Source organism: Scyliorhinus torazame, chromosome 28 (genome assembly GCF_047496885.1).
Source record: "Scyliorhinus torazame isolate Kashiwa2021f chromosome 28, sScyTor2.1, whole genome shotgun sequence".
Lineage (NCBI taxonomy): Eukaryota > Metazoa > Chordata > Chondrichthyes > Carcharhiniformes > Scyliorhinidae > Scyliorhinus > Scyliorhinus torazame.
The window spans coordinates 24127385-24150156 of record NC_092734.1 but is presented as its reverse complement, the minus strand read 5'-3'; the positions used below and the strand labels follow the sequence as shown (position 1 = coordinate 24150156).

General features: G+C 45.4%; 1 protein-coding gene and 1 non-coding gene across 6 annotated transcripts in view; both read left to right on the top strand.

Moving 5' to 3' along the window:
- The window catches only part of spef1 (sperm flagellar 1), a 55999-nt gene that overhangs the window by 16923 nt on the left and 16304 nt on the right, over nt 1-22772 (top strand). For 2 of the 5 annotated variants that reach the window (XM_072491661.1, XM_072491660.1), the window contains exons 6-7: nt 7602-7698; nt 8324-11100. In XM_072491661.1, the coding sequence (XP_072347762.1) occupies nt 7602-7698; nt 8324-8728 (502 nt within the window). In that variant the 3' untranslated portion in view covers nt 8729-11100. The other 3 variants (XM_072491663.1, XM_072491662.1, XM_072491664.1) reach the window with 3 other exon arrangements.
- Nucleotides 7780-7852, top strand: trnar-acg (transfer RNA arginine (anticodon ACG)). The gene has a single exon. It is a non-coding gene; the product is annotated as a tRNA-Arg (tRNA).

Genomic DNA, 22772 nt, shown 5'->3' with positions numbered 1-22772 from the left:
GGCCTACCGGTGACTCCAGACCCACACAGCGATGCGGTTGACTCTTCACTGCCCCCTCCTTTGAAATGGTCCAGCCAGACACTCAGTTCAAGGGCAATTTGGCCAAGAAATGCTGGCCCACCAGCGACACCCACGTCCCAAGAACAAATTTTAAAAAAAACATTGTTGGGGAAATAATTCCCTGGTCGTTGCAATTCACTTTTCCCGCTGGTAGCACATCCCCGCCGGTGGGTTACCCGGTGGCGTGGGGTGGTTACAATGGAAAATCCCATTGACACGCGGCGAGAAGATTGAATCCCGTCGCCGGCGAACGGCACGCCATCGCGAAACACGTGGCTGAGTTTCCCGCCGCAGAATTATAGCCTGCATCTACCTTATACTGGATCGGACCTGTGAGTGCTTAAATGTTGAAAATGCGAGAAAATTATCTGCTTCCAGATGTTTGCGTCTTTAGCTGCGATCAGTACAGACCCTCACTAAAAACAAAATAATGGGTAAAGAGTCCGTTCACACTCCAAACCACAATGTCGATTCCCTGGGCCAGGCAGTGCTTCGAGCTACTGACCCATGCCGCATTCTTCAATGATATCAATGGGGAAGCATGTGCAGATAGTGTCCCATTTGTCTGCCCCTTGGAAATCTGTGTAAGCTTGTGCAGCCCAACCTCAACAGGTGTCCTTGGTTGTCAGCGTTCTGTATGCTCTGCAAGCTTCAGGATAAATCTATTCAACCTCGTTAGAAAATGTTTGCAGGCTATGCTAAAACTTTATCTTTGTTAATACTGACCCTATTGAATGGCTGTTTCCCTGGTCACACTTTAAAGAAGAGCAGGGCTCGCACGGTTTTTTTAGTCAACAGTCATTCGTCAACCAACATCACAACAGCAAATTAACTCATTGTCTTGGAGAGTTTGATTTGAGCAGATTGACCGCTGCAGTGTTAACATTACAGCAGTGATCACATCACCAAAATAATTCATTGCCTGTCAAACACTTTGGGATATCCCGAAGATATAAGGGTAATGTATAAAGCAACGTTCTTTCTTTATATATTTGGTTAGACTCAAGTAGCCCACAGAAACAATTTTACTCATTCTGTCTTTCATGCTTTTATAATAAGACTCTGCGAGGTTGTGTTTTGTTTAATCACTGCTACAAGGAAGGAAATGAGCTGGTCTTCTGGCCAGCTGGTTCCTATACAATTGCTGCCACTTACACTTGATCTTCCTCTCTGTTCACTGTGGAACTTGCTGTTCCCCTCTGATGGTGGGCGTAGCTGCGCTGGCACTTGCAACAGACTGATGAGGCATACTGCAATGTGCTTGAATGCTCAGGCCCACCTGCAGCACTGACGATCTGCTTTCCCCAGACGGACAAATGCTAGCTCCAAGAGACACCTTCAGTGATGGATTGCATTGTGTCTGACGGTATTGTGCTTGTCCACAGGCAGAATGTTACCAGATTGTTTCAGTGTCAGGCTCAGACTGAAAACGGGTAGCAGCTCTCCAGCTGCACAGACCAGTTTTCAGCCCAGATCTTGAGCCTCTCTGGGTAAAATAGAAATGAGTGGGCACGGTTTATGATGTCAGGCTAGCAGGCCGGGGGCCTGGTAGAGCCTGCAAGGCTGGCTCCATAGAGATTGGGTCGCTGTATTTAAACGGGGGTCCGATCAGAACTGAGAATCAACTCTCTACCAACTCCCCCACCATGGAGATATCCCCGGCGACCCTCCCCTCACTGCCTGATCCCCCCCCCCCGTGCCTGCAAGTTCCCCCCTCAATGTCCTCGGCACTCTCCCCCACGACACGCAAACGGGAAAACACCCCCCCAATGTGGCTCCCCAGAGGCATCCCCCCCAGGCACTGCCCCCTGACACTCCTGGCACTCCCGCTGGCAGTGTCAACCTGGCAGTGCCAACCCATTCCAAGGCATGTCCCTCTTCCCCCGGCGGTTATACTTGACTTTGGCCCCGGGGGGGATCCTCTCAACTGAATCTTGTTTTTCAAAACCTATTGTAAACCTTGCTGACACGATGTCACGTCAGTGAGGTTTGAATATTCAGTGAGGCAGAGGGTGGGGTGGGGGGGGGTCATGTGGCAGGGTGCTGGGTAATTACATTCAAGTGTATTCAAAAGGATTAAAATTTAGGTTTTCGCCCTCTTGGGCGTGGATCCCGTGACCTCACCGGCGACGGAATTTGAAAATCGGGAAACACAATCTCCCCGGAGGGAATCGCTTTTCCCGATTCTCTCCTGATTTTTCTGCCTGCGTCGGCAATCCCGAGCACGGCTAACGCGGGCTCATACTCTCCCCACTGTTTCTGGGTGAATGGTTGGAAGTGAAGGAATAGCCTTGATATTGAGAACTTTACCTTCCCCTATAACCTCTCTGCTCTCCAAAGTAGCCTCGATCTTCAAACGGAGCGAATGAAATTTCAGGGCCTTCTTTCATATTTGTTCGGTCATGTGCCACCTTGTCCATCAAGCAGATGAATAATCCTGGGGTGTTGTAAGGTTCAAGAGAATGTATGGAAGATCAAAGTTCCATAATATAGTTCATTCTGTCTAATAGTGAATGCAAATCCATCATGCGTCTTAATTCATAAGATAATTACAGATGGGAATCATCATTTGATCCAGCTTACTTCACACTTCCAGAATAATTCTCTATTTGCCCCATTCCAGTACCTGATTGTTCCTTAAATGGTTCCATAGTCCAAATGAAATTCTGCTCCTTGTAATGATCACTCTGTCAGAAAACTCACCTTTTACCAGTTTTCACTAGTTTTGTGTCCCTTGTCCTGTGTTTGAACGTCAATTTAAAATAATATTCAGTTTGCTCTCTCCATTCTTTTAACTATTTGAGTAAATCTATAAGGTCACCTCTCGCCTGGCCTTCTGAAGGATTGAAAAATCCAAATATTTTCAGGCTTCTTCATAACTCCGTCTTCTAACAGACTTGTGGCTCTTCTCAGCACTGTCTCCTGTCCTTGTTTTGTGTCAAACTGAACACTACTCAAGATGAGAGCTGACCCATACAACATTGTATGGTTGATCACAACTTCGGACTTGCATTCTACTGTTTTGGCTGTTTAATTAAAATTTGTTGATTGCTGCGCCATATTGGTTGGATGTGTTGGGTGTGAAGTCTATCAAGTCTGCTAAATCTTGACTTCCAGTGGCAGCCATGGAGTGAGTGGTCGCACATAGGGCAGCTCCGGCTCGAAGGCATTGGTTTTGGCACTTTTTACCCGTTAGCGGGGTAGTTGCGGCAGAAAAGTGAAGTGGAGGTTATAGGAGAAGAGGTTCTCCTCAGGATTGGCATACCTGCTGGCTATCAGACCCGGCAGAAGACAGTTAACGATATGTGAGGTGGAGAAAGTGGTGTCCGGCCAGTGCGATCATATTGTGCCTTTGGGGGCAGAGGTGGGGATCCTGGGCGATCTATGCAAGTGGCTGCAGGTGAAGGTGGAGGAGCAGGAGAACTGGTCCAGAGCGCAGGACGTGCGGATTGTATGTCTGCCACAGGGCTCGGAAGGAACGAGCACCATGGAGTGCATTCCGAGGATCAGAAATGGGGAGGATGCACAAAACAGACAGTAGCTGATCACCGTCCAATTTTCCGATCAACAGGGGAAAGTAAAATAAGACAGGGTGAGCTCTGGGCAGCCTATCCACTACCACGTCTTCATACCACTCATCAAAGTTGAATTTCACTGTTGACTCTCACACTGATTACCATACCTGTTCATTCTCTCCCTGCCTACTCTTGAACGTTTGACATTGTTTTTCCAGTCTCACAAAGATACTTGTTCATTTTTTTATGGTCCATTCTGATGAAGGGTTTCACATTTGAAATTTTGTATGTGGCTTATAGTTTCCTGTTCTTTTACGATTTTGTGGCTTTTACTGTTGTTTTTGAACCACCCTGATGGAGCTTACAATAACAACCTACTTCTTTTGCTTTTGCTCAATCATACAAACAAGGTAGTTTTTAAATTATTCATTCAAGGGATGTGGGCTTGGCTGGCTGGGTCTAATTGCCCCTGAGAAGGTGGTGGTGAGCTGTCCTCCTGAATTGTTGCGGTCCATGTGGTGAAGGCACACCTACAGTGCTGTTAGGAAGGAAATTCCAGGATTTTGATCCAGCAACAGTGAAATATTTGCAAGTCAGGATGGTGAGTGGCTTGGAGGGGAACTACTAGGTGGTGGTGTTCCCATGTATTTCCTGCCCTTGTCCTTCTAGACGGTGGTGGCCGTGAGTTTGGAAGGTGCTGCCTAAGGAGCCTTGGTGAGATCCTGCTGTACATCTTGGAGATGGTGCACATGGAACCATCTTCCTTTGTGCTGGGTATGACTCCAACCAGCAGAGAGATTCCCCCTGATTCCCATCGACTACAGTTTTGCTGGGGCTCCTTGATGCCATTCTTGATCAAATCCTACCTTGATGGCAAGGCAAGTCACTCTCAACCCACCTCTTTTGTCCATGTTTGAATCAAGGCTGTAATGAGGTCAGGAGCTGAATGATACTGACAGAACCCAAACTAAATGGTCAGGTTGCAGGTTATGGTGAAGCAAGTACTGCTTAACAGCGCTGCTTTACTGATAATCAAGAGTAGACTGAATGGGAAGCAATTGGCCAGGTGTGTGTACATGGCATACCTGGGCAATTTTCCACATTATTGGTGGATGCCAGTCTGGAACAGCATGGCTAAAGGCATTGGACGTTCTGGAGCTTAAGTCTTCAGTACCATTGCCGGAACATTGTCAGCGCCCATAGCCTTTGCATTATCGAGTGCCTTGATATCTTCCTGATAGATTTCAAGAGTCTAACTACAGTTCTGCAGCATAAAAGCTGGACAGTAATTTCAGCATTTTGGGGTTGCTATTCTGAATGTGCAAACACGTTCATGTTAATTTGTATTGTGCAGGTGTCCTATGTCAGACACCATCTTGTGGTGCAGCGAGGAGCATCCGCCTCGGTGAGCCAGAGGCTCTGGGCTCAAGTTCCACTTCAGGACTTGATGCCCACAGAAGGTGCGTTCATAACGTGACAAAAAAAGTTGATCATCAGCCTGTAAATCCTTCCACGTTCCTGATGGCAGGCGGTAAGAGTGGGAGAGTTTCCTGGTCAGCTGTACGGCAGAATGAAAGGGAAAACCACTGCAGTACTTTGCCAACATTGATCATGGACCAATCCAATGGAACTCCATGGTTGACAATGCCCTCTTAGAACACGGTATCTGAAGGAGGAGCATCCTATGTCAAGAATGCTTCCATGAGAGCTATTAAAAAATGAGCAGGAATTAAGTTAGCAATAATATCACAAGTCAATGGTGAACTGCACATGTTATAACAGTGCAACGATTATGGAACCCAGACCTGGATTTCTGCTACATGACCTTCATTCAGTAATCCAATGGTATAATTTGCAGCCTTCCCCACTGTGACTGATTGATTTCTGTCCCGTTTTTAATTGATCTGTAATTTATGGCCATTGTGCTTGAAAAACAGCAACCCGCGTGAGGGAGGTGGGGGGCACGACTCATGGAACCAGACCCTGAAATCTGTGACTTCAAGAGTAAAAGAGTACGGCCAAGGGAAGTATAGCAGAGAGATAACAAAAATAAAAATAAAATGAGAATACTACCAGGCCCGACAAAATAAACAGAAAGCAAGCATAAATAACAATCTATGGCTGGCCTCAGTGTTCTTGTGCTAAGCGGGGGGTGGAGATTGGCAAAGTGCCCATCCACAGCGCGGCTGCAATTACAGATGTTTCATTACCAGGATGATCAAGGTCGAGCAGATTGCTGCAATGTTTAGGCTCAGGATAATAATAATTGACTAATGTACCACAGAGGGATGGTTGGGGGTGGGGAGGGGGGAGAGGTAAAGAGTATAAATGAGGGGAAAATATCTCATAATATTTAGTGGCACAATATATCCATTCAGGCACATTGTAAGTGCTCTGATATGGGAAAATTCAACGACACAATCGGCGCCCGCATTTGTGCACAATGGCCCAATGTGCAATTTACTTTGAACAGAGCTTTGTAAAATGTAATTATTAATTATTTTCTATAATTTATCACAACCGACTACAACTTGTCTGAAGGAATACAAATCAAAGACACACACACACACAAGCCTGATGGGAGAAGACAAGAAAGCTGAAAAGCTAATTGAGGATGGAGAAGAAAGGGGACGTTAGTTACAATTAGAAGCCTAACAATGAGGCTTATGAATGTCTGTATCAGTATAAACAAGTGCAATTGTCAAATATATGGCATGAGGCGCCAAGTACCGATCAATATCATTAATATTTGTGCTATACAATGTGCACTTTGAAAAATGTTTTAAATATCGTCTTCAGTTCTCGCTACCTGAAGTCAGGGACAGCCGCCAACGCAATGATCCCTACCATGGTTAGGGCAAGGAGGCAGGTCACAAATCCACCCCAGTCAGAACAGGGATCAAGCCCCGTGATATTGGCACCATTTTGTCCAAGGAGTCCAAGTTGCTGTGGCAACATACACTTTTACATGCATGTTGTAGCCTGGAGCTATGGACAGTGATGTATAAGGGTCCGGCCTGTTTATTCCCCCTTTCTTTTATTTTGCTGTCATTATGTTTGATCCACGGGTGATTCATGGGCATGTATCTTTAAGTCAAGCAGCAGAATTAAGAAGTTACAGGAGAGAACACTCTCCTAGCCTCTGCTGGTTTGAACAGGAGCTTCAGACTTGTCGGCCCCAGGGAGAGAGATGGGGTGGAACTCGGTTTAGTTGATTGGCTGGTGGTCAATGAATTGGCCCAAAAGGCCTTGCTCTGCTGATAACAGGTGGAGATTGGATCCAATCCCAGAGGAATAATTTTCAGAGTCCCAAGGGGTCTCATTTTTGTCTCCTGATAGCACAGGGAGAAGGTCTCTCCCTCTCTCGCTCTCGCTCTTTCTGTCTCTCTCTTTCCTGTTGATGGCTGACCAGAAATCGCTCCCATTCCTACAACCTGCCATTGGCATGTGTTGAAAGTATCCACAAGCAACCTGTCTGGCCGTGTTGTGAACACACCTTCCTTGGCCATCGCATACAGGGCCCAAAGGGAGTGATTGGGGTCTCTGGGGGGAGGCTGTGAAAAGGGAGGCCCAGAGGCCACTGAACCTGAAGGAGGATGTGCCCGGTATCAGAAGAGGGCTTCTGATGGAGGCGCATGCCCCCGCCCTTCTCACCCGATACGTCGATTCCCGAACTTCCCCAACTCCAGGGCCATCCTCGTAACAGCCTAACAATTAAGGCTGGGTGGGAAACGGCCCTCGCGTGGCCAATAATTGATGTTCACTAATCAGGTTCAATTGTAGCAGGCCCGTTCCCTGCCTGTCCCACTGTTAAAACATTGCATCTGGGTCAGGGCAGGCGGGACTCCAGGGAGAATCACGGACACGGAATTTTACACCATCCATCCCTCCCCAGCCTCAGAATCTGTCCAGGGTGGGGGAGAGGGGCCTGTTAAATTCTGGCACAGGTGTTGAATTACTATTAGAAAGGCAGCAGAGTGAACATGTTCTATTTTGGTTGACCCATCTCCATTTTGTCTGTCTTAGGTCGTTTTGTGAGCAGTATTCCCACCTGGATCCTGAAATCCGTCTCTTATTAGAGGAAAAGGAACAAGCTTTGTTCGCCCTTCGTGAAACAGTCGGGGTAGGTCGTGTAATGAAAATGGCTCATTCTGCTACATAACGTTCAATTGGTGTCATTAGGAATGTCTATGATGACCCGTATGGGCCAGTGGCGCAATGGATAACGCGTCTGACTACGAATCAGGAGATTCCAGGTTCGACTCCTGGCTGGCTCGGACTTAAAAAAGGAATGTCTATGATGGAATCTGGCCTCTAGAATTTTGGAGCACTGTTGGAATCTCCTACGGAAATCCTATCCTGAGAAGATTTGTTTGCTGGAAGCACCATGTCAATGTGAAGTCTGGGTTACAATCAGGTCAATCATGATGTAATTGAATGGCGCAGCAGGCTTGAAGGGCCGAGTGGCCTACTCCAAGTTCTTCTGTTCATTTGTACTAAGTATGCAGATATCACGTGCCTGGTTTTAGATATGATTAATGACCACAAAAGACCTGCACAGCCGGTGGATTTTATTCTTGTAAATGCGGATGAAATGGGCAATGGTCAGGAGTGGGGAAATCAGTGCTGACAGTGTATATATTGGGTCATTTCTTCCACATTTTTCCTTGTGCTTTAATTAACATATATATCTGAATTTATTTTGACATTGCGCAATTACTTGTTTCCTATTCACGTTTTGCTTACAGCTACAATTTGAACAAAAAGGAAACGTGACAACCAACATTCAACGGTGCGGCGCAGCTTTAAAAAGTAAAAGGCCGGCATCTTCCGACACTCCCCACCAGCGGTACCTTCCAGTCCCGCCGACGGCAACGCCACCCCCCCCCACCTACTATCGCAGAGGGTTTCCTGGCGGCAGAGGGTGGGAACCATGTAAAACCCCGTGGTCTGTGGCAGGACCGCCTGATCCTGCCGCTGACCGATGGCGAGCCATCTCCACTGCCGGAAAACACGCCGGCGCCCGTGGCTGGAAATTCCCGCCCAATTTCTACAGAATGGCTCCTTCCTGGCGATTCCCTTATTTCCCCTTTCTTTTATTTTTTGCCGTCACCATTTTGATCCATGGATGCTTCATGGACCTGTATCTTTAAGTCAAGCAGCAGCGAGAATAAGGAATTATGCAACATAAGTTATGGTGCTAGTTTTCAACAGGACTCAGACGCTATGGCACCCGAGATGGGATGGGACTCGGTTCAATTGGTTGGCTGTTGGCCAATGAATTGGCCAAAAGTCCGTATTCTGCCCGGTAACAGGTGATGATTGGATCCTGCCCGAGTGGGATGATTTCCAGAGACTCAAGGAAAGCAGTGCTGGCGACTTGGGCACTCAAAGAGAAGGACCTGCTCTCTCTCTCTCACCCTCCTGTTTTCTCCTGAAAAGCTGCTGTACTTCTGATACAGCAGGGAGTCTCATTTAATCTACAGTGAAAACCATTACAGGCTGGAAACAAAAAGCTCAAACTGAAAGGCTTGAAGGAAGGTGTGCTAGAAACAACCGTCTGAAACAAGGACTCATCTTTTACTTTACACCCCTCTTCTCCCCTCTGTATTTGTCTGTCTTGTGTGTGTGTGTAGAGGGTGGGATGAGTTTAAGTGGAAGGGTTAGGAATTAGATAATAGTTAACCAGTTGTATTTTCTGGATATTTAATTATAGTTATTGTTATTAATAAGCGTAATTATGTTTAAATTTACAAACCTGGTGAGTGTAGTTATTGGACAGCTAAGGGCCAAAGACTTTGAGTGTATTTTCTAAGAATTATTTCTTAATTTCAATTGTGTTGCAACTGTAGCAAGGTAGCACAGTGACTAGCACTGTGGCTTCACAGCTCCAGGGTCCCAGGTTCGATTCCCAGCTTGGGTCACTGTCTGTGCCGAGTCTGCACGTTCTCCCCGTGTCTGCGTGGGTTTCTTCTGGCTGCTCCGGTTTCCTCCTTAGACCAAAGACGTGCTGGTTAGGTGGATTGGCCACGCTAAATTGCCCTTAGTGCCCAAAAAGGTTAGATGGGGTTTATTGGGTTACGGGGATAGGGTGGGAGTGAGGGCTTAAGTGGGTCGTGCAGACCCGATGGGCCGAATAGCCTCCTTGTGCACTGTATGTTCTATGTTCTATGACTCTGGGTCAAGTGGGGCTGGAGTTGATGGCGCACCAGCCCAGGGGTCGTAACACAGCCAAACAATCAGAAGGCCCATTTTATAAAGACAAACACCATGCAAGGAAACTAGCAAAAAAAAGTGAAACCCAAGATGAGAATCATTATTGTATTATTCAAAAATCATGAATTTTGTATTGGTGGTAGCATAGGCCTAATAAGCAGCCAGACTTCTTCACTATTAAAAGCAGCTTGCTGTATACCGCAAGGGGAATAGAATACAAAAGTGGGGAGGATATGTTTTAGTTATACAAGGCATTAGTGAGTGCAAACCTGGAGTACTGTGTACAGTATTGGTCTCCTTCTTTAAGGAAGGATGCAGATGTGTTGGACGCATTGCAGAGGACATTTACTAGATCTGGAATGGGCGAGTTGTCTTATGAGGAAAGGTTGAACTGGATCCACTGGAGTTTAGAAGAGTATGTGATTCTGAGGGATCTTAACAGGGTGGCTGTGGAGAGGATGTTTCCCCTTGTGGGAGAATCTAGAACTAGGGGTCACTATTTAAAAATAAGGGGTTGCACATTTCCCAATCACGGAATTGTTACGGCGCAGAAAGTCCGTTCAGCCCATCGTGCCTGCACCAGCTCTCCAAACGTTCATTCTGACTTAGCGCCGCTCTCCTACCTACCCCTGCACATTGTTTCTATTCAAGTAATCATCGAATGCCCTCTTGAATGCCTCAACTGAATCCAATCACTCGTTGTGTTAAAATGTTTTTTCTCATATCACATTTGCTTCTTTTGCAGATCACTTTAAATCTGTGCCCTCTCGTTCTCGATCTCGAGCGGCAACAGTTTCTCCCTATCTACGTGTCCAGCCGCGCCTCGTGATTTTGAACACTGCTGTCAAATTTAAGATAGAGATGAGGAGAAATTATTTTCTCTCAAGAGGGTGGCGAGTCTCTGGAACTCCCTTCCTCAAAAGGCAGTGGAAGCAGAGTGTTATATATGCGGCACGGTGGCGCAGTGATTAGCACTGCTGCTTCATAGCGCCGAGGACTCGGGCTCGATCCCGGCCCTGGGTCACTGTCCCGTGTCTGCGTGGGTCTCACCCTCACAACCCAAAGATGTGTAGGGTAGGTGGGCACTCTAAATTTATTTTTAAGAAGTTATATATATGGGTTATTGTATATGCGTGCAATGTCTCTTTAAGAAGGGAGTCATGTGACATGTGCAATGTCATCGGCTACATGGGCTACAAGGGCCTTTGCTCCTGGTCTAGTACCAACTCTTGTACAGTGCAGACCTACCTAATAAACTTCTATTGAGCTTGCGTTCAACCCACGTACATCAGCAATCTATTTTCTTTGTACTGTTAGCCCAGAGATACAACAGCTTACAAAAAGAAAACTGGCGGCGAGGAACGGATCAGGGGAAAAAATACTTTTCAGAAGAAAGATAAAAAGCCAAAGTTTGGCCTCTGATGTAGAAGAGTTGAGCTGCTTCACCAGATCAATCAGTCAAGCAGATTAACAAAAATCAGGAATCGCATCTGGCATCGGAACTGGAAAGCTTTTGGGGGGCAAAAATTCAAAGGAAGGACTCATACTGACTTTAAACCGGCACTCCGAGGAGTTCAGACTGCAGCTCCCGTCACATGCAGTAAGACATGGAGGTAGTGTGGGGCACAGAACAAAAAGCTGTTAAATTGGCAATTCCACTATATTTAACCAGACCATTAACTTAAGGGAAGATGGGAGAGCCTTCCGATGCTGTTAAAATGGCGGAAAACGTTGGCCCAATGGACTCATTTGCTGAAGACTCAGAGAACTGGAATCATGCTCAGAAAGATTCCATTATTATATTCTGGCCAATAAGATGTTGGAAGACATTAAGGTCCCTGTATTCCCACGTACAATTGGAAGCACAACTTTCAATTTGTTAAGAAGCTTGAGAAACCGGGGATAAGACGTATCAAGAATTGGTTAAAATATTAGAAGACCATTTTGCACCAAAGCCATTAAATATTGTGGAGAGGTTTCGATTTCATCAAAGGAATCAGTTAGAAGGGGGAGATATTGTACAGTTCGTCGCAATCCTCAAACACCCTGCAGAGCTTTGTGAATTTGGCAATTCGCTAGATGACTCAATTAGAGATCGTTTGGCGTGTGTTTTGAAAAATGAGGCCATTCAGAGAAGATTATCAATGGAATGAAATCTTTTTTTTTCTAAATTTAGAGTACCCAATTCATATTTCTTTTCCAATTAAGGGGCAATTTAGCGTGGCCAATCCACCTAGCTTGCACATCTTTTGGGTTGTGGGGGCAAACACGGGGAGAATGTGTAAACTCCACACGGACAGTGACCCAGAGCCGGGGTCGAACCTGGGACCTTGGCGCCGTAAGGCTGCAATGCTAACCCACTGCACCACCATTGCTGCCCTAATGGAATGAAATCTAAGTGCAAAGGCTGCATCCGCAATTTCCATTTTAATGGAGCTCGAAGCTTCTCAGCTTGGAGCAAGCGCATAAACTGCTTGCCGCCCAGAAGAAGTCTACCCACCAACAGGCATGTCATCGCTTTGCCAAAACGGGTCAATCACAGGCTGATTGCTGGAGCAAGGGCAGCCAATGTAAACTACAGAGCTATCAGTCCACGTGGTCTGAGGAAATTTTCCAGCTCTCTTTTGCCGCTCTTGGCTGGAAAGGATTGAACTGAATTCGAGCATTGTCAATGGCTTAATTAATTCATCTTTTTAGATGCTTTGTGTAGACCCTAACTGTCAATTACATGTCCCAGATATTGTATGGATATCTGAAAGGAATCACATTTTTATTTCCTGACACGAAGACCATGCACCTGAAGCATTTCATTGTAGCTTCTAAGTGTCATAAGTGTTCTTGTTTATTTGTGCCAGTTTACAGCCCAAGGGTTCAAAGACTACTTAAAGATTTGTGGAGTTCAACATGTAAAGTCTGCATCTTACCACCCTTCCACGAACGGTTTAGCTAAAAGTTTTGTCCAGCCCTTGAAGCACATACTCAAAGTCTTCATGGCCCAAGGCTCACTACATTGCTTTGTGAACAAGTTTTTAGCAACATACCAAAATACGACATATGCGACTGCACAAAGTTCACCAGCTTTTCTATTGATGAAAAGGAAGCTGAGGACTACCTTTGATTTACTCTTGCCAGAGGAGACATCTGACATAGTAGAGAGATACCAACAGTCACAGACCTTAGAACATAAAGAACATAGAACATACAATGCAGAAGGAGGCCATTCGGCCCATCGAGTCCGCACCGATCCACTTAAGCCCTCACTTCCACCCTATCCCCATAACCCAATAACCCCTCCTAACCCTTTTGGTCACTAAGGGGAATTTATCATGGCCAATCCACCTAACCTGCATGTCTGGACTGTGGGAGGAAACCGGAGCACCCGGAGGAAACCCACGCAGACACGGGGAGAACATGCAGACTCCGCACAGACAGTGACCCAGCGGGCAATCAAACCTGGGACCCTGGCGCTGTGAATCCACAGTGCTATCCGCTTGTGCTACCGTGCTGCCCTATCTTGAGACGAGAAAGGAATTGAAGGAAAGCTTGTTTCAACAAGTGTTCGCACACTGCTACACCATCAGTGAGAAGTGGGTCCCAGGGACGATATTGGCTCAGACTGGCCAAATATCCTACACAGTCCAAACGAAGACCAACTCGTGTGGAGACGCCTTGCAGATCAGTTATTGTCAACACGCGTTAGTGTGCCAGTGCCAGACCACCGCAAGTGGTAACAGTCTCCGTCCCATCTGACTGTGTAACTTCTAGTTCACCTACAGAAGAAGCAATTGCACCAGAGGTACCTGCTACTACAAGTCTCCCCTCAGAAAAAGAGACTATAAAACCTTCCAGGGTAGAGACATCTACTGGAGAACCTGAAAATACATCTAAGGTCAAGAAGAACAAAGTCCCAGAAGTGCACAGGCAACCAGTGAGGAATAGTCATCCACCTGACAGTCTATCTTATTGACTGTGTCATTACAATGTAATAATTTCATGCCCGCACTTGTGTGTGTGTGTATATATATATATATATATATATATATGTATATGTAAATGACTATGTTAAAATATTAGTTATTAGTCCTGATGGACTTTATAACTAAAGAGGGAGGGATGTTATATATGTGGGTTATTGTAGTTGTGTGCAATGTCTCTTTAAGAAGGGAGTCACGTAACATGTGTGACATCATTGACTACTTTGCGGACTTTTGTCCTTCGTCTTGTATAGTGAAGACCTATCTAATAAACTTCTGTTGATCTTGCATTAAACCCATATGCATCAGCAATCAATTTATTTTGTGCTGTTAGACCAAAGATACAACACAGGTCTTTTGAATATTTTTAAGGCAGAACTAGATAGATTCTTGAAGCAAATGCTCGCATTCTAAGCATTGTCTTGCATCTTTGACTTTGTCTATATATATGTTTCTGGAACCTACCTCTTTATTCACCTGAGGAAGGAGCAGTGCTCCGAAAGCTAGTGATTTGAAACAAACCTGTTGGACTTTAACCTGGTGTTGTAAGACTTCTTACTGTGCTCACCCCAGTCCAACGCCGGCATCTCCACATCATAGATAGATTCTTGACACACAAGGGGGTGAAAGGCTGTCAGGGGTAGGCGGGAATGCGAATTTGAGGTTCCAATCAGATCTTATTGACTGGCAGAGCAGGCTGGAGGGGCCGAGTGGCCCTTTCCTGCTCCTAGTTTGTATGTTTGTATCTACTGAGCATCACATGCCTGGTTTTAGATATGATTAATGGCTATCAAAGATCTGCACTGTCAGTAGATTTTATTCTGTTAGTGAAGAGGTTTACTTATTGGATTCCAATGTGCATAGTTTGTAACCACCTCGATAATAGCCCATCTCCTTCATGTGTCGAATTAGTCTGACAGAGTTTATTGTTTAAACTCAGCAGTGCTGCTAACTGACTACTTTTGTTCGAGATAAATCTTTATAGTTCATTTCCCACACTGAACCTTACAGAGGAAGGGCTGGTCTCCAATGAAGCGTTGTGTGTGTGCGTGTGTCTGGAGATTCCACGTGGCAATGGTAGGGGAAGCATGAGGCAGGACAAAGTGCCCTGGTTAACCAAATGAGTCATATCCCTCCTATCCATCTTGGCTTCTACGTCCGGCAGAATCTGGTGTCCGTGAGTCAGGAGTGTAATGTGCTGAAGAAAGAGGCTAACTTTTCCTGTCCGGAAACAAAGCTGTGCTCCGTTCAACTTTCATCATCTTGGGGAAGAGGATTTTGACTCACATTGAAATGTATCATTGAATCACCTGTTCATTACAAATTAACACAGGACTCCTCTGGCCATTTTGCTTATTCTGCATAAAAAAGCGCTTTGCCAAACATTTTTTACTTTTTAAAAAAATGTACTTTATTCCAAACATGTGTAAAACAGCAACAACAAAAATACACCCTCCACAAAATCACAGCCCACAGTTTGTACAATTTCCCCCCTTTTATCCCCATCTATCGGTCACCCCTGGAAGAACCTACTCATCCTCGTCTGAGTCATGTATACCCTATGCACCACCTTGAACTGAATCAAGCTCATCCTCGCACAGGAGGAGGTTGAGTTCACCCGCCGCAATGCCTCGCATCACAGTCCCCAACCTATTTCCCTCCCCCAACTCCTCCTCCCATTTGTTCTTGATCCTCACCACCTGCGCCCCACCCTACTGCCCCAACCACGTGCATATACCGCCAGTCCTACCCTCCCTCAACTCATCCGGGAGCAGCAGCTGCTCCAATAAAGTGTACCCTGGCAACTTGGCAAACGCCCTCCACTCTCCCTCAGTGGCGTCAACACTGACATCCCCTCCAACTTAAAATGTCTCCTCAGCTGATTCCACAAGCTGACCGTCGACTGCACCACTGGGCTCCCCGTATACTTCCCCGGAGCAAACAGCAGCGGAGCCGTCACCCTGGCCCTCAGACTGGATGCCCTACAGGACTCCTCCTCCATCTTGACCCACTCCAAGCCCCCCACCATCATCCCCTCTCTTCTCCACATTCGCCGCCCAATAATAATGCAGCAGGTTCGGGTGCGCCAACCTCCCTTTCTGTCTCTGTCTCTGCAACTGAGCCCTCTTTACCCTGGCCCCCACAAACCCCGTCCTTTTGTTTAACAAAATGGCCACCCCCCACGACTTTGAATCAAACCTCCGAGTGAAATACTTGCCAAACACTTTTACATGAATGTGTTGCCTTTTTTACCTCTCTTAGGAATGCAATCGAATTTCCATGCAAACACAAATACTAAACACTGTGCCATTCTACAGATTACCCTTTCAGAAGGCAAATATCTGAAGGCATCAGGTTTGTAGCGTAGATTGTAAAGCAAAGCCTTCAGCTCGTAGTGCTTCAGACAGAATTCCTCTGGTTTCTGTCTACACACAACTTGCATTCCTCTTGTTTGAGTCTTCCACTGACACATCACTACATTTGAAGAATCGGTGCTTCAGTCAGCATTAACCTATATCTTATTTATTATTTTTGATGGATTAAATTGGCCAAGTATTTCAAACAGAGACAACCTATAATTAACAGACAGAAGCAATATTCAATGATACGCTCAGGTCAAATTGAAAACAGAACTATACAAAGAGCTATATGATCAGATGTGGTTCTGAGAGGATTAACCACCAGGCGGATGTTTCACACAGACCGCCACACATAAGGGAGTTAGGCATAAGAGCAAAACGATGAATTCATCTTTTACGACTAGTATCGTCTTGAGCTGAAGATGTACTATTTTAAATTAGTAACTGTCATTGTACAGGGACTGCAGCGATACATAATTGCCTGAGTGTGAATCGAAGCTTTATCCGGTGGGTGAATTACATGGGTGGGCATTTTTGAATCATTCAACTCAGCTGCATAATCATATTTTTGCTCTATCTGAGATCACTATGAGTCATGTGGGTTTTGTCCCTGCCCAATCCAAGTCCGTCTCTTCTACAAGCAAAAAAATGATACATCATCACTTATGACAGTCAAAATATGTTGCAAATTTTGCCTGCCATTAAATTGCATTTGTACTCCAGACCATGCACCAGTGTATCCATTACCAATATAATACTAATGAGATGTAACCCGAACAACACAACATGCCTCTGGTGCTGACTCCATCAATCTATTTAAACTTGCAGGGTCCAAATGTTATACGACACAAAGCAGTAAACATGAGTGCATGTTATGGTAATATTTGACGGTGTTCATTTTTATCTCAATGGTTGGAGCTGGGTGCTTTCTCAGGCTGTGTTCCATAACAAAAGTTGATGTGACATTCGGAGATGACTGCTCTCGAGTGTGCTGAAATGTTCTTCGTTTTGTCAGATTCTGCAGATGAAAGTACAGAGACTCGAGCACCTGGTTCAGCTGAAAGACCTCCGAATCGAAGATCTGACAAGGCATTTGAAGAAGCATAAATCGCAGACGACAGTGATGTGACACACAAAAAAGGTTGGGGGGGGGGGGGGGGGGAAGGAACAATTAAAATGTCCATGGACCAGATGTTTGGCAGCCTTTTATTCATTTGTTTTCAGACACGTGGCATAATGTTACTGGGATGAAAGTGGCACATTAGTGTTCTCACTCTCTAAAACCTACCAATACATTTTCCACAGGCTCTGTAGAGCTTTTTTAATTATTGTGATTTTAGATTGAAGGTTGAACTGTGCCCTAATACCCTAATACCATGTCTGGTTTACCTTGTTTTCACTTTAGGAACTATGAGAGAATTGAAATACAACTTATTTTTATCTAAAGATTTAAATTGAATATAATATTGTTCAAATGGTTCCTTATAGAGGGTGGTCTTGTTCAAAGTTCTACTCCATGGCCTGAATTTTCCCCCCCATTTGGCGCACACCCTTGGCAGGTCCAGAAGCAAACTCAAAATGTGCTTCCGACTGCGATTGGCCCTGGTGCACAATTCCACGCTGGCTGTCCAATTAAGGGGCATCTAGCGTGCTAAGAAACATGTGGCGCTGCCAAGCGGGGGTGGGAAGAGAGCACGTGCCAAGATAAAGGAGGGTAAAAGCTGGCGCTTCTGATGGGCTTCCTCAAGGCGGGCAGCTGATGCGGAGCTGCCTCAAGCAACTGCAGATCTCTGCAAGTCAAATGTGATGAAAGAACGCTGCGCTCTGAGCCTAGGCGGCACATTCAAACGTAAGCCTCAGTCCCCAGACACCTTTTAAAATTTTATTACAGCCTTGACATTTCATTGCCCCCTGGATCGAGGTTGTAGCCAAACAAATGGCCACCTGGCCCATCGTCCGACACCCCGGACCCTAAAAGTAGTTGGGCCAAGCAAACTTGCTTTCAATTAGCCTCTTAATGGGCTTAGTTGCCTGCATGTTGGCTGGTGCACTTTTGACTCATGCGTGCCCACCTACTGAAGTATCACGTGAGTGCACGATGACGTTGGGACTCGTGCCCGTCCACTTCCTGTGCAATTTCATGTGTTTCCGGACCAGGCTCCTGTCCGTCTGAGCAATGTAAAATTCTGGCCTATATGTCAGTCTTTGTGCTGCTAGTCATGTGATCTGTAAAGTGTCATTCAACGTAGCTGAACACATATTTGTGAATAAATTATTTTGTCCACGTTATTAGAAAACAGTGCACTTTTGTTTCAAATTCGATGATTGAAACCAAAATATATTAGAACTGACAGAGATTGAGACATTACAGCTGGAATTCAGACTGAATCTGCTGTTTCATGTGGTTTACAGAATTCTCTTTCAGTTACACTTGGTTGGGGGAGATATGGGCCGAGGAAAGGGGAAAACATGGACGGGTCTGGAAAATTGGCGAATTGAAACGTCATTCCTTGCAACTGACTTCAAAAAGGCTTTTGTCCAGAATATGGAGAATGTATAGTTTAACACCTGATATAGCATTAAGAAATATTGGAGTTACTCTGAAGGTCTTATGGAGCTGGCAACAATATGGGTCAAAAGGAAGTTACAATTATGTTGACCTTTATTTGTTGTAACGGGAGAGGCCCAGTGATGATGGAAAATGCTTCACAGCTCCAGGGTCCCAGGTTCGATTCCTGGCTTGGGTCACTGTCTGTGCGGAGTCTGCGCGTTCTCCCCGTGTCTGCGTGGGTTTCCTCCGGCTGCTCCGGTTTCCTCCCACATGACGTGCTTGGACATTCTGAATTCACCCTCCGTGTACCCGAACAGGCGCCGGAGTGTGGCGACGGGGGGATTTTCACAGTAACTTCATTGCAGTGTTAATGTCAGCCTACTTGTGACAATAAAGATTATTATTATTATTCAAAAATTAAAGCCTCTGGGTTAAAGCTTGTGAATATGCACATCGGCGCTGCAACCTCATGCAGATTGGGAATTTACATGAACTCCTATTTTCAACCTATTACGGAACACAGGAGGGAGCTGATTCACGCCTACAATTTCCTGATATGTGTTCCTAGGGTACAAAACTCCGACAACGCAAATTTATCTAGTATATTTCACAGCGAAGTACTGCAGTGGAATACCCGGTATTTTATCCATTTGTGGGATGTGGGGATCACTGGCAAGGAAAGCGTTTATTTCCCATCCTCGCAAATTGGCCTTAAGAAGGTGAACCTGATCTGCCTTCATGAACTGTGACTGCCCTGTGTAGTGAAGGGACTCTCACGGTGCTGTTGGGGAGGATGTTCCAGGATTTTGAATCAGAAATGAGGATGGCAATATATTTCCAAGTCAGGATGGTGTGTAAATTGGAGGAGAATTTGCAGGTGGTGGTGATCCCATGCACCTGCTGCCCTTGCACTTCTCAGTTAGTAGAGATTGCAGGTATAGAAGGTACGAAGATGCCATGGTGAGTTGCTGGTATGTATCTTTTAGGTGGCACACATTGCACTGCTGATGTATGTGGTATCAATCAAGTGAGATGCTTGGTCCAGGATGGCTTTGAGCTTCTTGAATGTTCTTGCAGCTATACTCAGGCAAGTGGAGGGTATTCCACTGCACTTCTGATTTGTGCCTTTTAGGTGGTGGAAAGACTTTGACCATTGAGGAAGTGACTCAGTCGCCACAGAACAGTCATCCCCTAACGTACTTTTGTATTTATGGGGTTGATCCAATTAAATTTCTGGTCACTGGTGACCCCAGGATGATGGCCATGAGGGATTCAATGATGGTAATGTCAAAGGGAGTTGATTAGGCTCTCTTGTTGAAGATTCTCATTACCTGGCATTTTGTGTGCCATGAATTTCACTTGGCCATTTCGCAGTTTGAATGTTGTCCAGATTTTATTTATAATCTTTATTGTCACAAGTAGGCTTACATTAACACTGCAGTGAAGTTACTGTGAAAAGCCCCTAGTCGCCACACTCTGGCGCCTGTTCGGGTACACTGAGGGAGAATTCAGAGTGTCCAAATTACCTAATAGCACATCTTTCAGGACTTGTGGGAGGCAACCGGAGCACCCGGAGGAAACCCATGCAGACAGTGACCCAAGCCGGGAATTGACCCTGGCGCTGTGAAGCCATAGTTCATAACACTATGCCACCGTGCTGCCCACGCATAGTGCATGTGGGTACAGACAGATTCAATATCTGAGGAATTGCAAGTTGAACTGAACATTTTGCAACTATCTTGTATAATGCACCTTCTGTGCATTTTGTAACATGGGGTTTCCTTTAGTGTATCGCTCATTTCATATGCCTCAATCTAAAAGAGTTGCATCCACCCTAATCTGTGACTAGCACTTTACAGGAAGTGATGTCAGCAAGATCAAGGCATAATACAGTAAACTAAATCATGTTTCCACTATTCAGTAGCCTACTAACCTACAACCATTATCCCGAAGGATATGTTTTGTCTGATGGTTCATTTTCAAGGTGTGGTGGCGTGGCCCCTTTAAGGGGCAGCTCCATGGACCACATGACCGGCTTGGGGCCTATCGTATGAGAGCGAATGAACCCCGGCCAATAGGGAGTTTGCACGCAGGATGGACCAGGGAGCTGGAGTGCTATATAATGTTCTGTGCCTGTTACCTCACTGCTTTTTGCCTTTCATCAATAAACCTCTTTGTTAATTACTGGAAGCCTCCAGCGTCTGTCTCGAGCCACCACACAAACTGTCCAAAAGAGGGCACAAAACCCAATGGCTGACGCTTTCAAGTCTGAAGGAAGACTAGGGAATAGCCAGATTCTGAGCATGATTGCTGTAGATTTAATGTTGGAACTATGAATGTGCAATCATGTTTCTCTTTGTAAGAAGCAATTTTGAGCCTATTTTTAATTGATTCCATGCATCAGAAAATTAATACGTTTGGGATTTAAAATAATAAGCAATGGAAAACCTCTGAACCCTCTTAATACACAGTTCATTGTTAAGCCTTTTTGAAGTCAGTCTCCAAATATTAATTGCATTGATCTGGTTTGCTTCATAGATTATTAATCAGTATCAGTCCTTAACGTAGCAGCTTGTTCTGTGGTTATTGTTAGTTATTTTGATGGCTTTAAGCAGGGTTTTCATTGTACATTTCTAGTAGGCATGACCCAGACCTGAGAATACACAGTACACTGTGTCACTTTAGCCATATAACTAATTCTGCCAATCAAGGTAGACAAATTTAAGATGCGTGTGTGTGACCTGAGGTTTCATCACACTAGATATAATAGCCTTTCCAATCTTTGCTTAATCTAAATGTATTTATCCAGAAGTGAAGTGGAATGAATCTGGTCCTCCAGTATAAGGATTTTATATCCGTTTTCCTGCAACATTTTCAATGGAGACGTGATAGTGCACTGCAGAGGTCTTCATCACTGATCTCTCCAAACATCTGTAATGGTTGAGATACCATGGGCTGGATTCTCCGCCCAGCCGTGCTACTTTTCTGCTCCGACCCGCCGGCGGGACGCTCCGTTACACCGGCCGGTCAATGGGGTTTCCCATTGTGGGGCAGCCCCACGCCGTCGGGAAACCCCCTGGGCGCCGGCAAACGGAGCATCCCGCCAGCGGAGAATCCCGCCCCATGCTCCTCCTCAAGCACTGGAGGGGTTCTGATGTATTGCTGAGTCCAGAGCAGCACATCAGTGGAGATTACAAGCTAAGGGCGAGGGTTCTGGAACCAGACCTACTGAAAATAGTCCACATGTTACACTTGAACAACCGAAAATCAAAATGACTATCAAATAATTATATGCTTCACGGCAATGGTCTGACATTACAATGAATAGAATTAGCCATTAATTCGATGACATATCACCACGCCATTTTTTACACTCACTGACCACAATGGCTGGTTAGTCAGACTTCAATCAGAATGAACCACGACCATAGAATGACGGATTTATCTTCAATTTCTATGGTAGTGGCGCCATTGAGGACCTGATGGAGAGGCCGGTTTCTCTGTGGCTTACTGTAGAATGGGGACACTGTGTTGATTTTCAATATAATTTCCCAAGAACTTCCTTTCTGCCTGCAAGGATTAGGACAAAATTCAGCCGCACCATCACCTCCACATTTGGAGGCCAGGTCCAAGACTGAGTGAGGAATTAAGAGATTCTTCAAATGAAATAACTGGATACATGTCCGCCTGCGAATGTGTTAATCATACTTCCACCTCCACACTGAGGGTGCGACTGTTGTTACCAATCAGCGGGAAAATGAGAATGTTTCCCTCCTAAGTGCAGAAGGGAGCTAAACTGTGAGTTCCATCTCAGGGCACTCTGACAAACAACTTTTAAAATATTCAAAACATCTAATGATAGAAAATCAGTAGTTATTGTTAGCTTGAGCAGATAATGTACGAGTCTCTGGCAACAAACAAGCACACACCCTGGTGTTTCATCAGTAATCACAAGCTCTTCCTGTTGAGCCTGACCACAAAAAGGGCAATTGAAAAATATGTTCTTAACAACAACAGGCCTATAAACTAATCTTTTGCCTGAACACTGGGGAGTTGTGTTCAGTGTTTGTATTGAGTATAAAGGATAGGCGAGAGA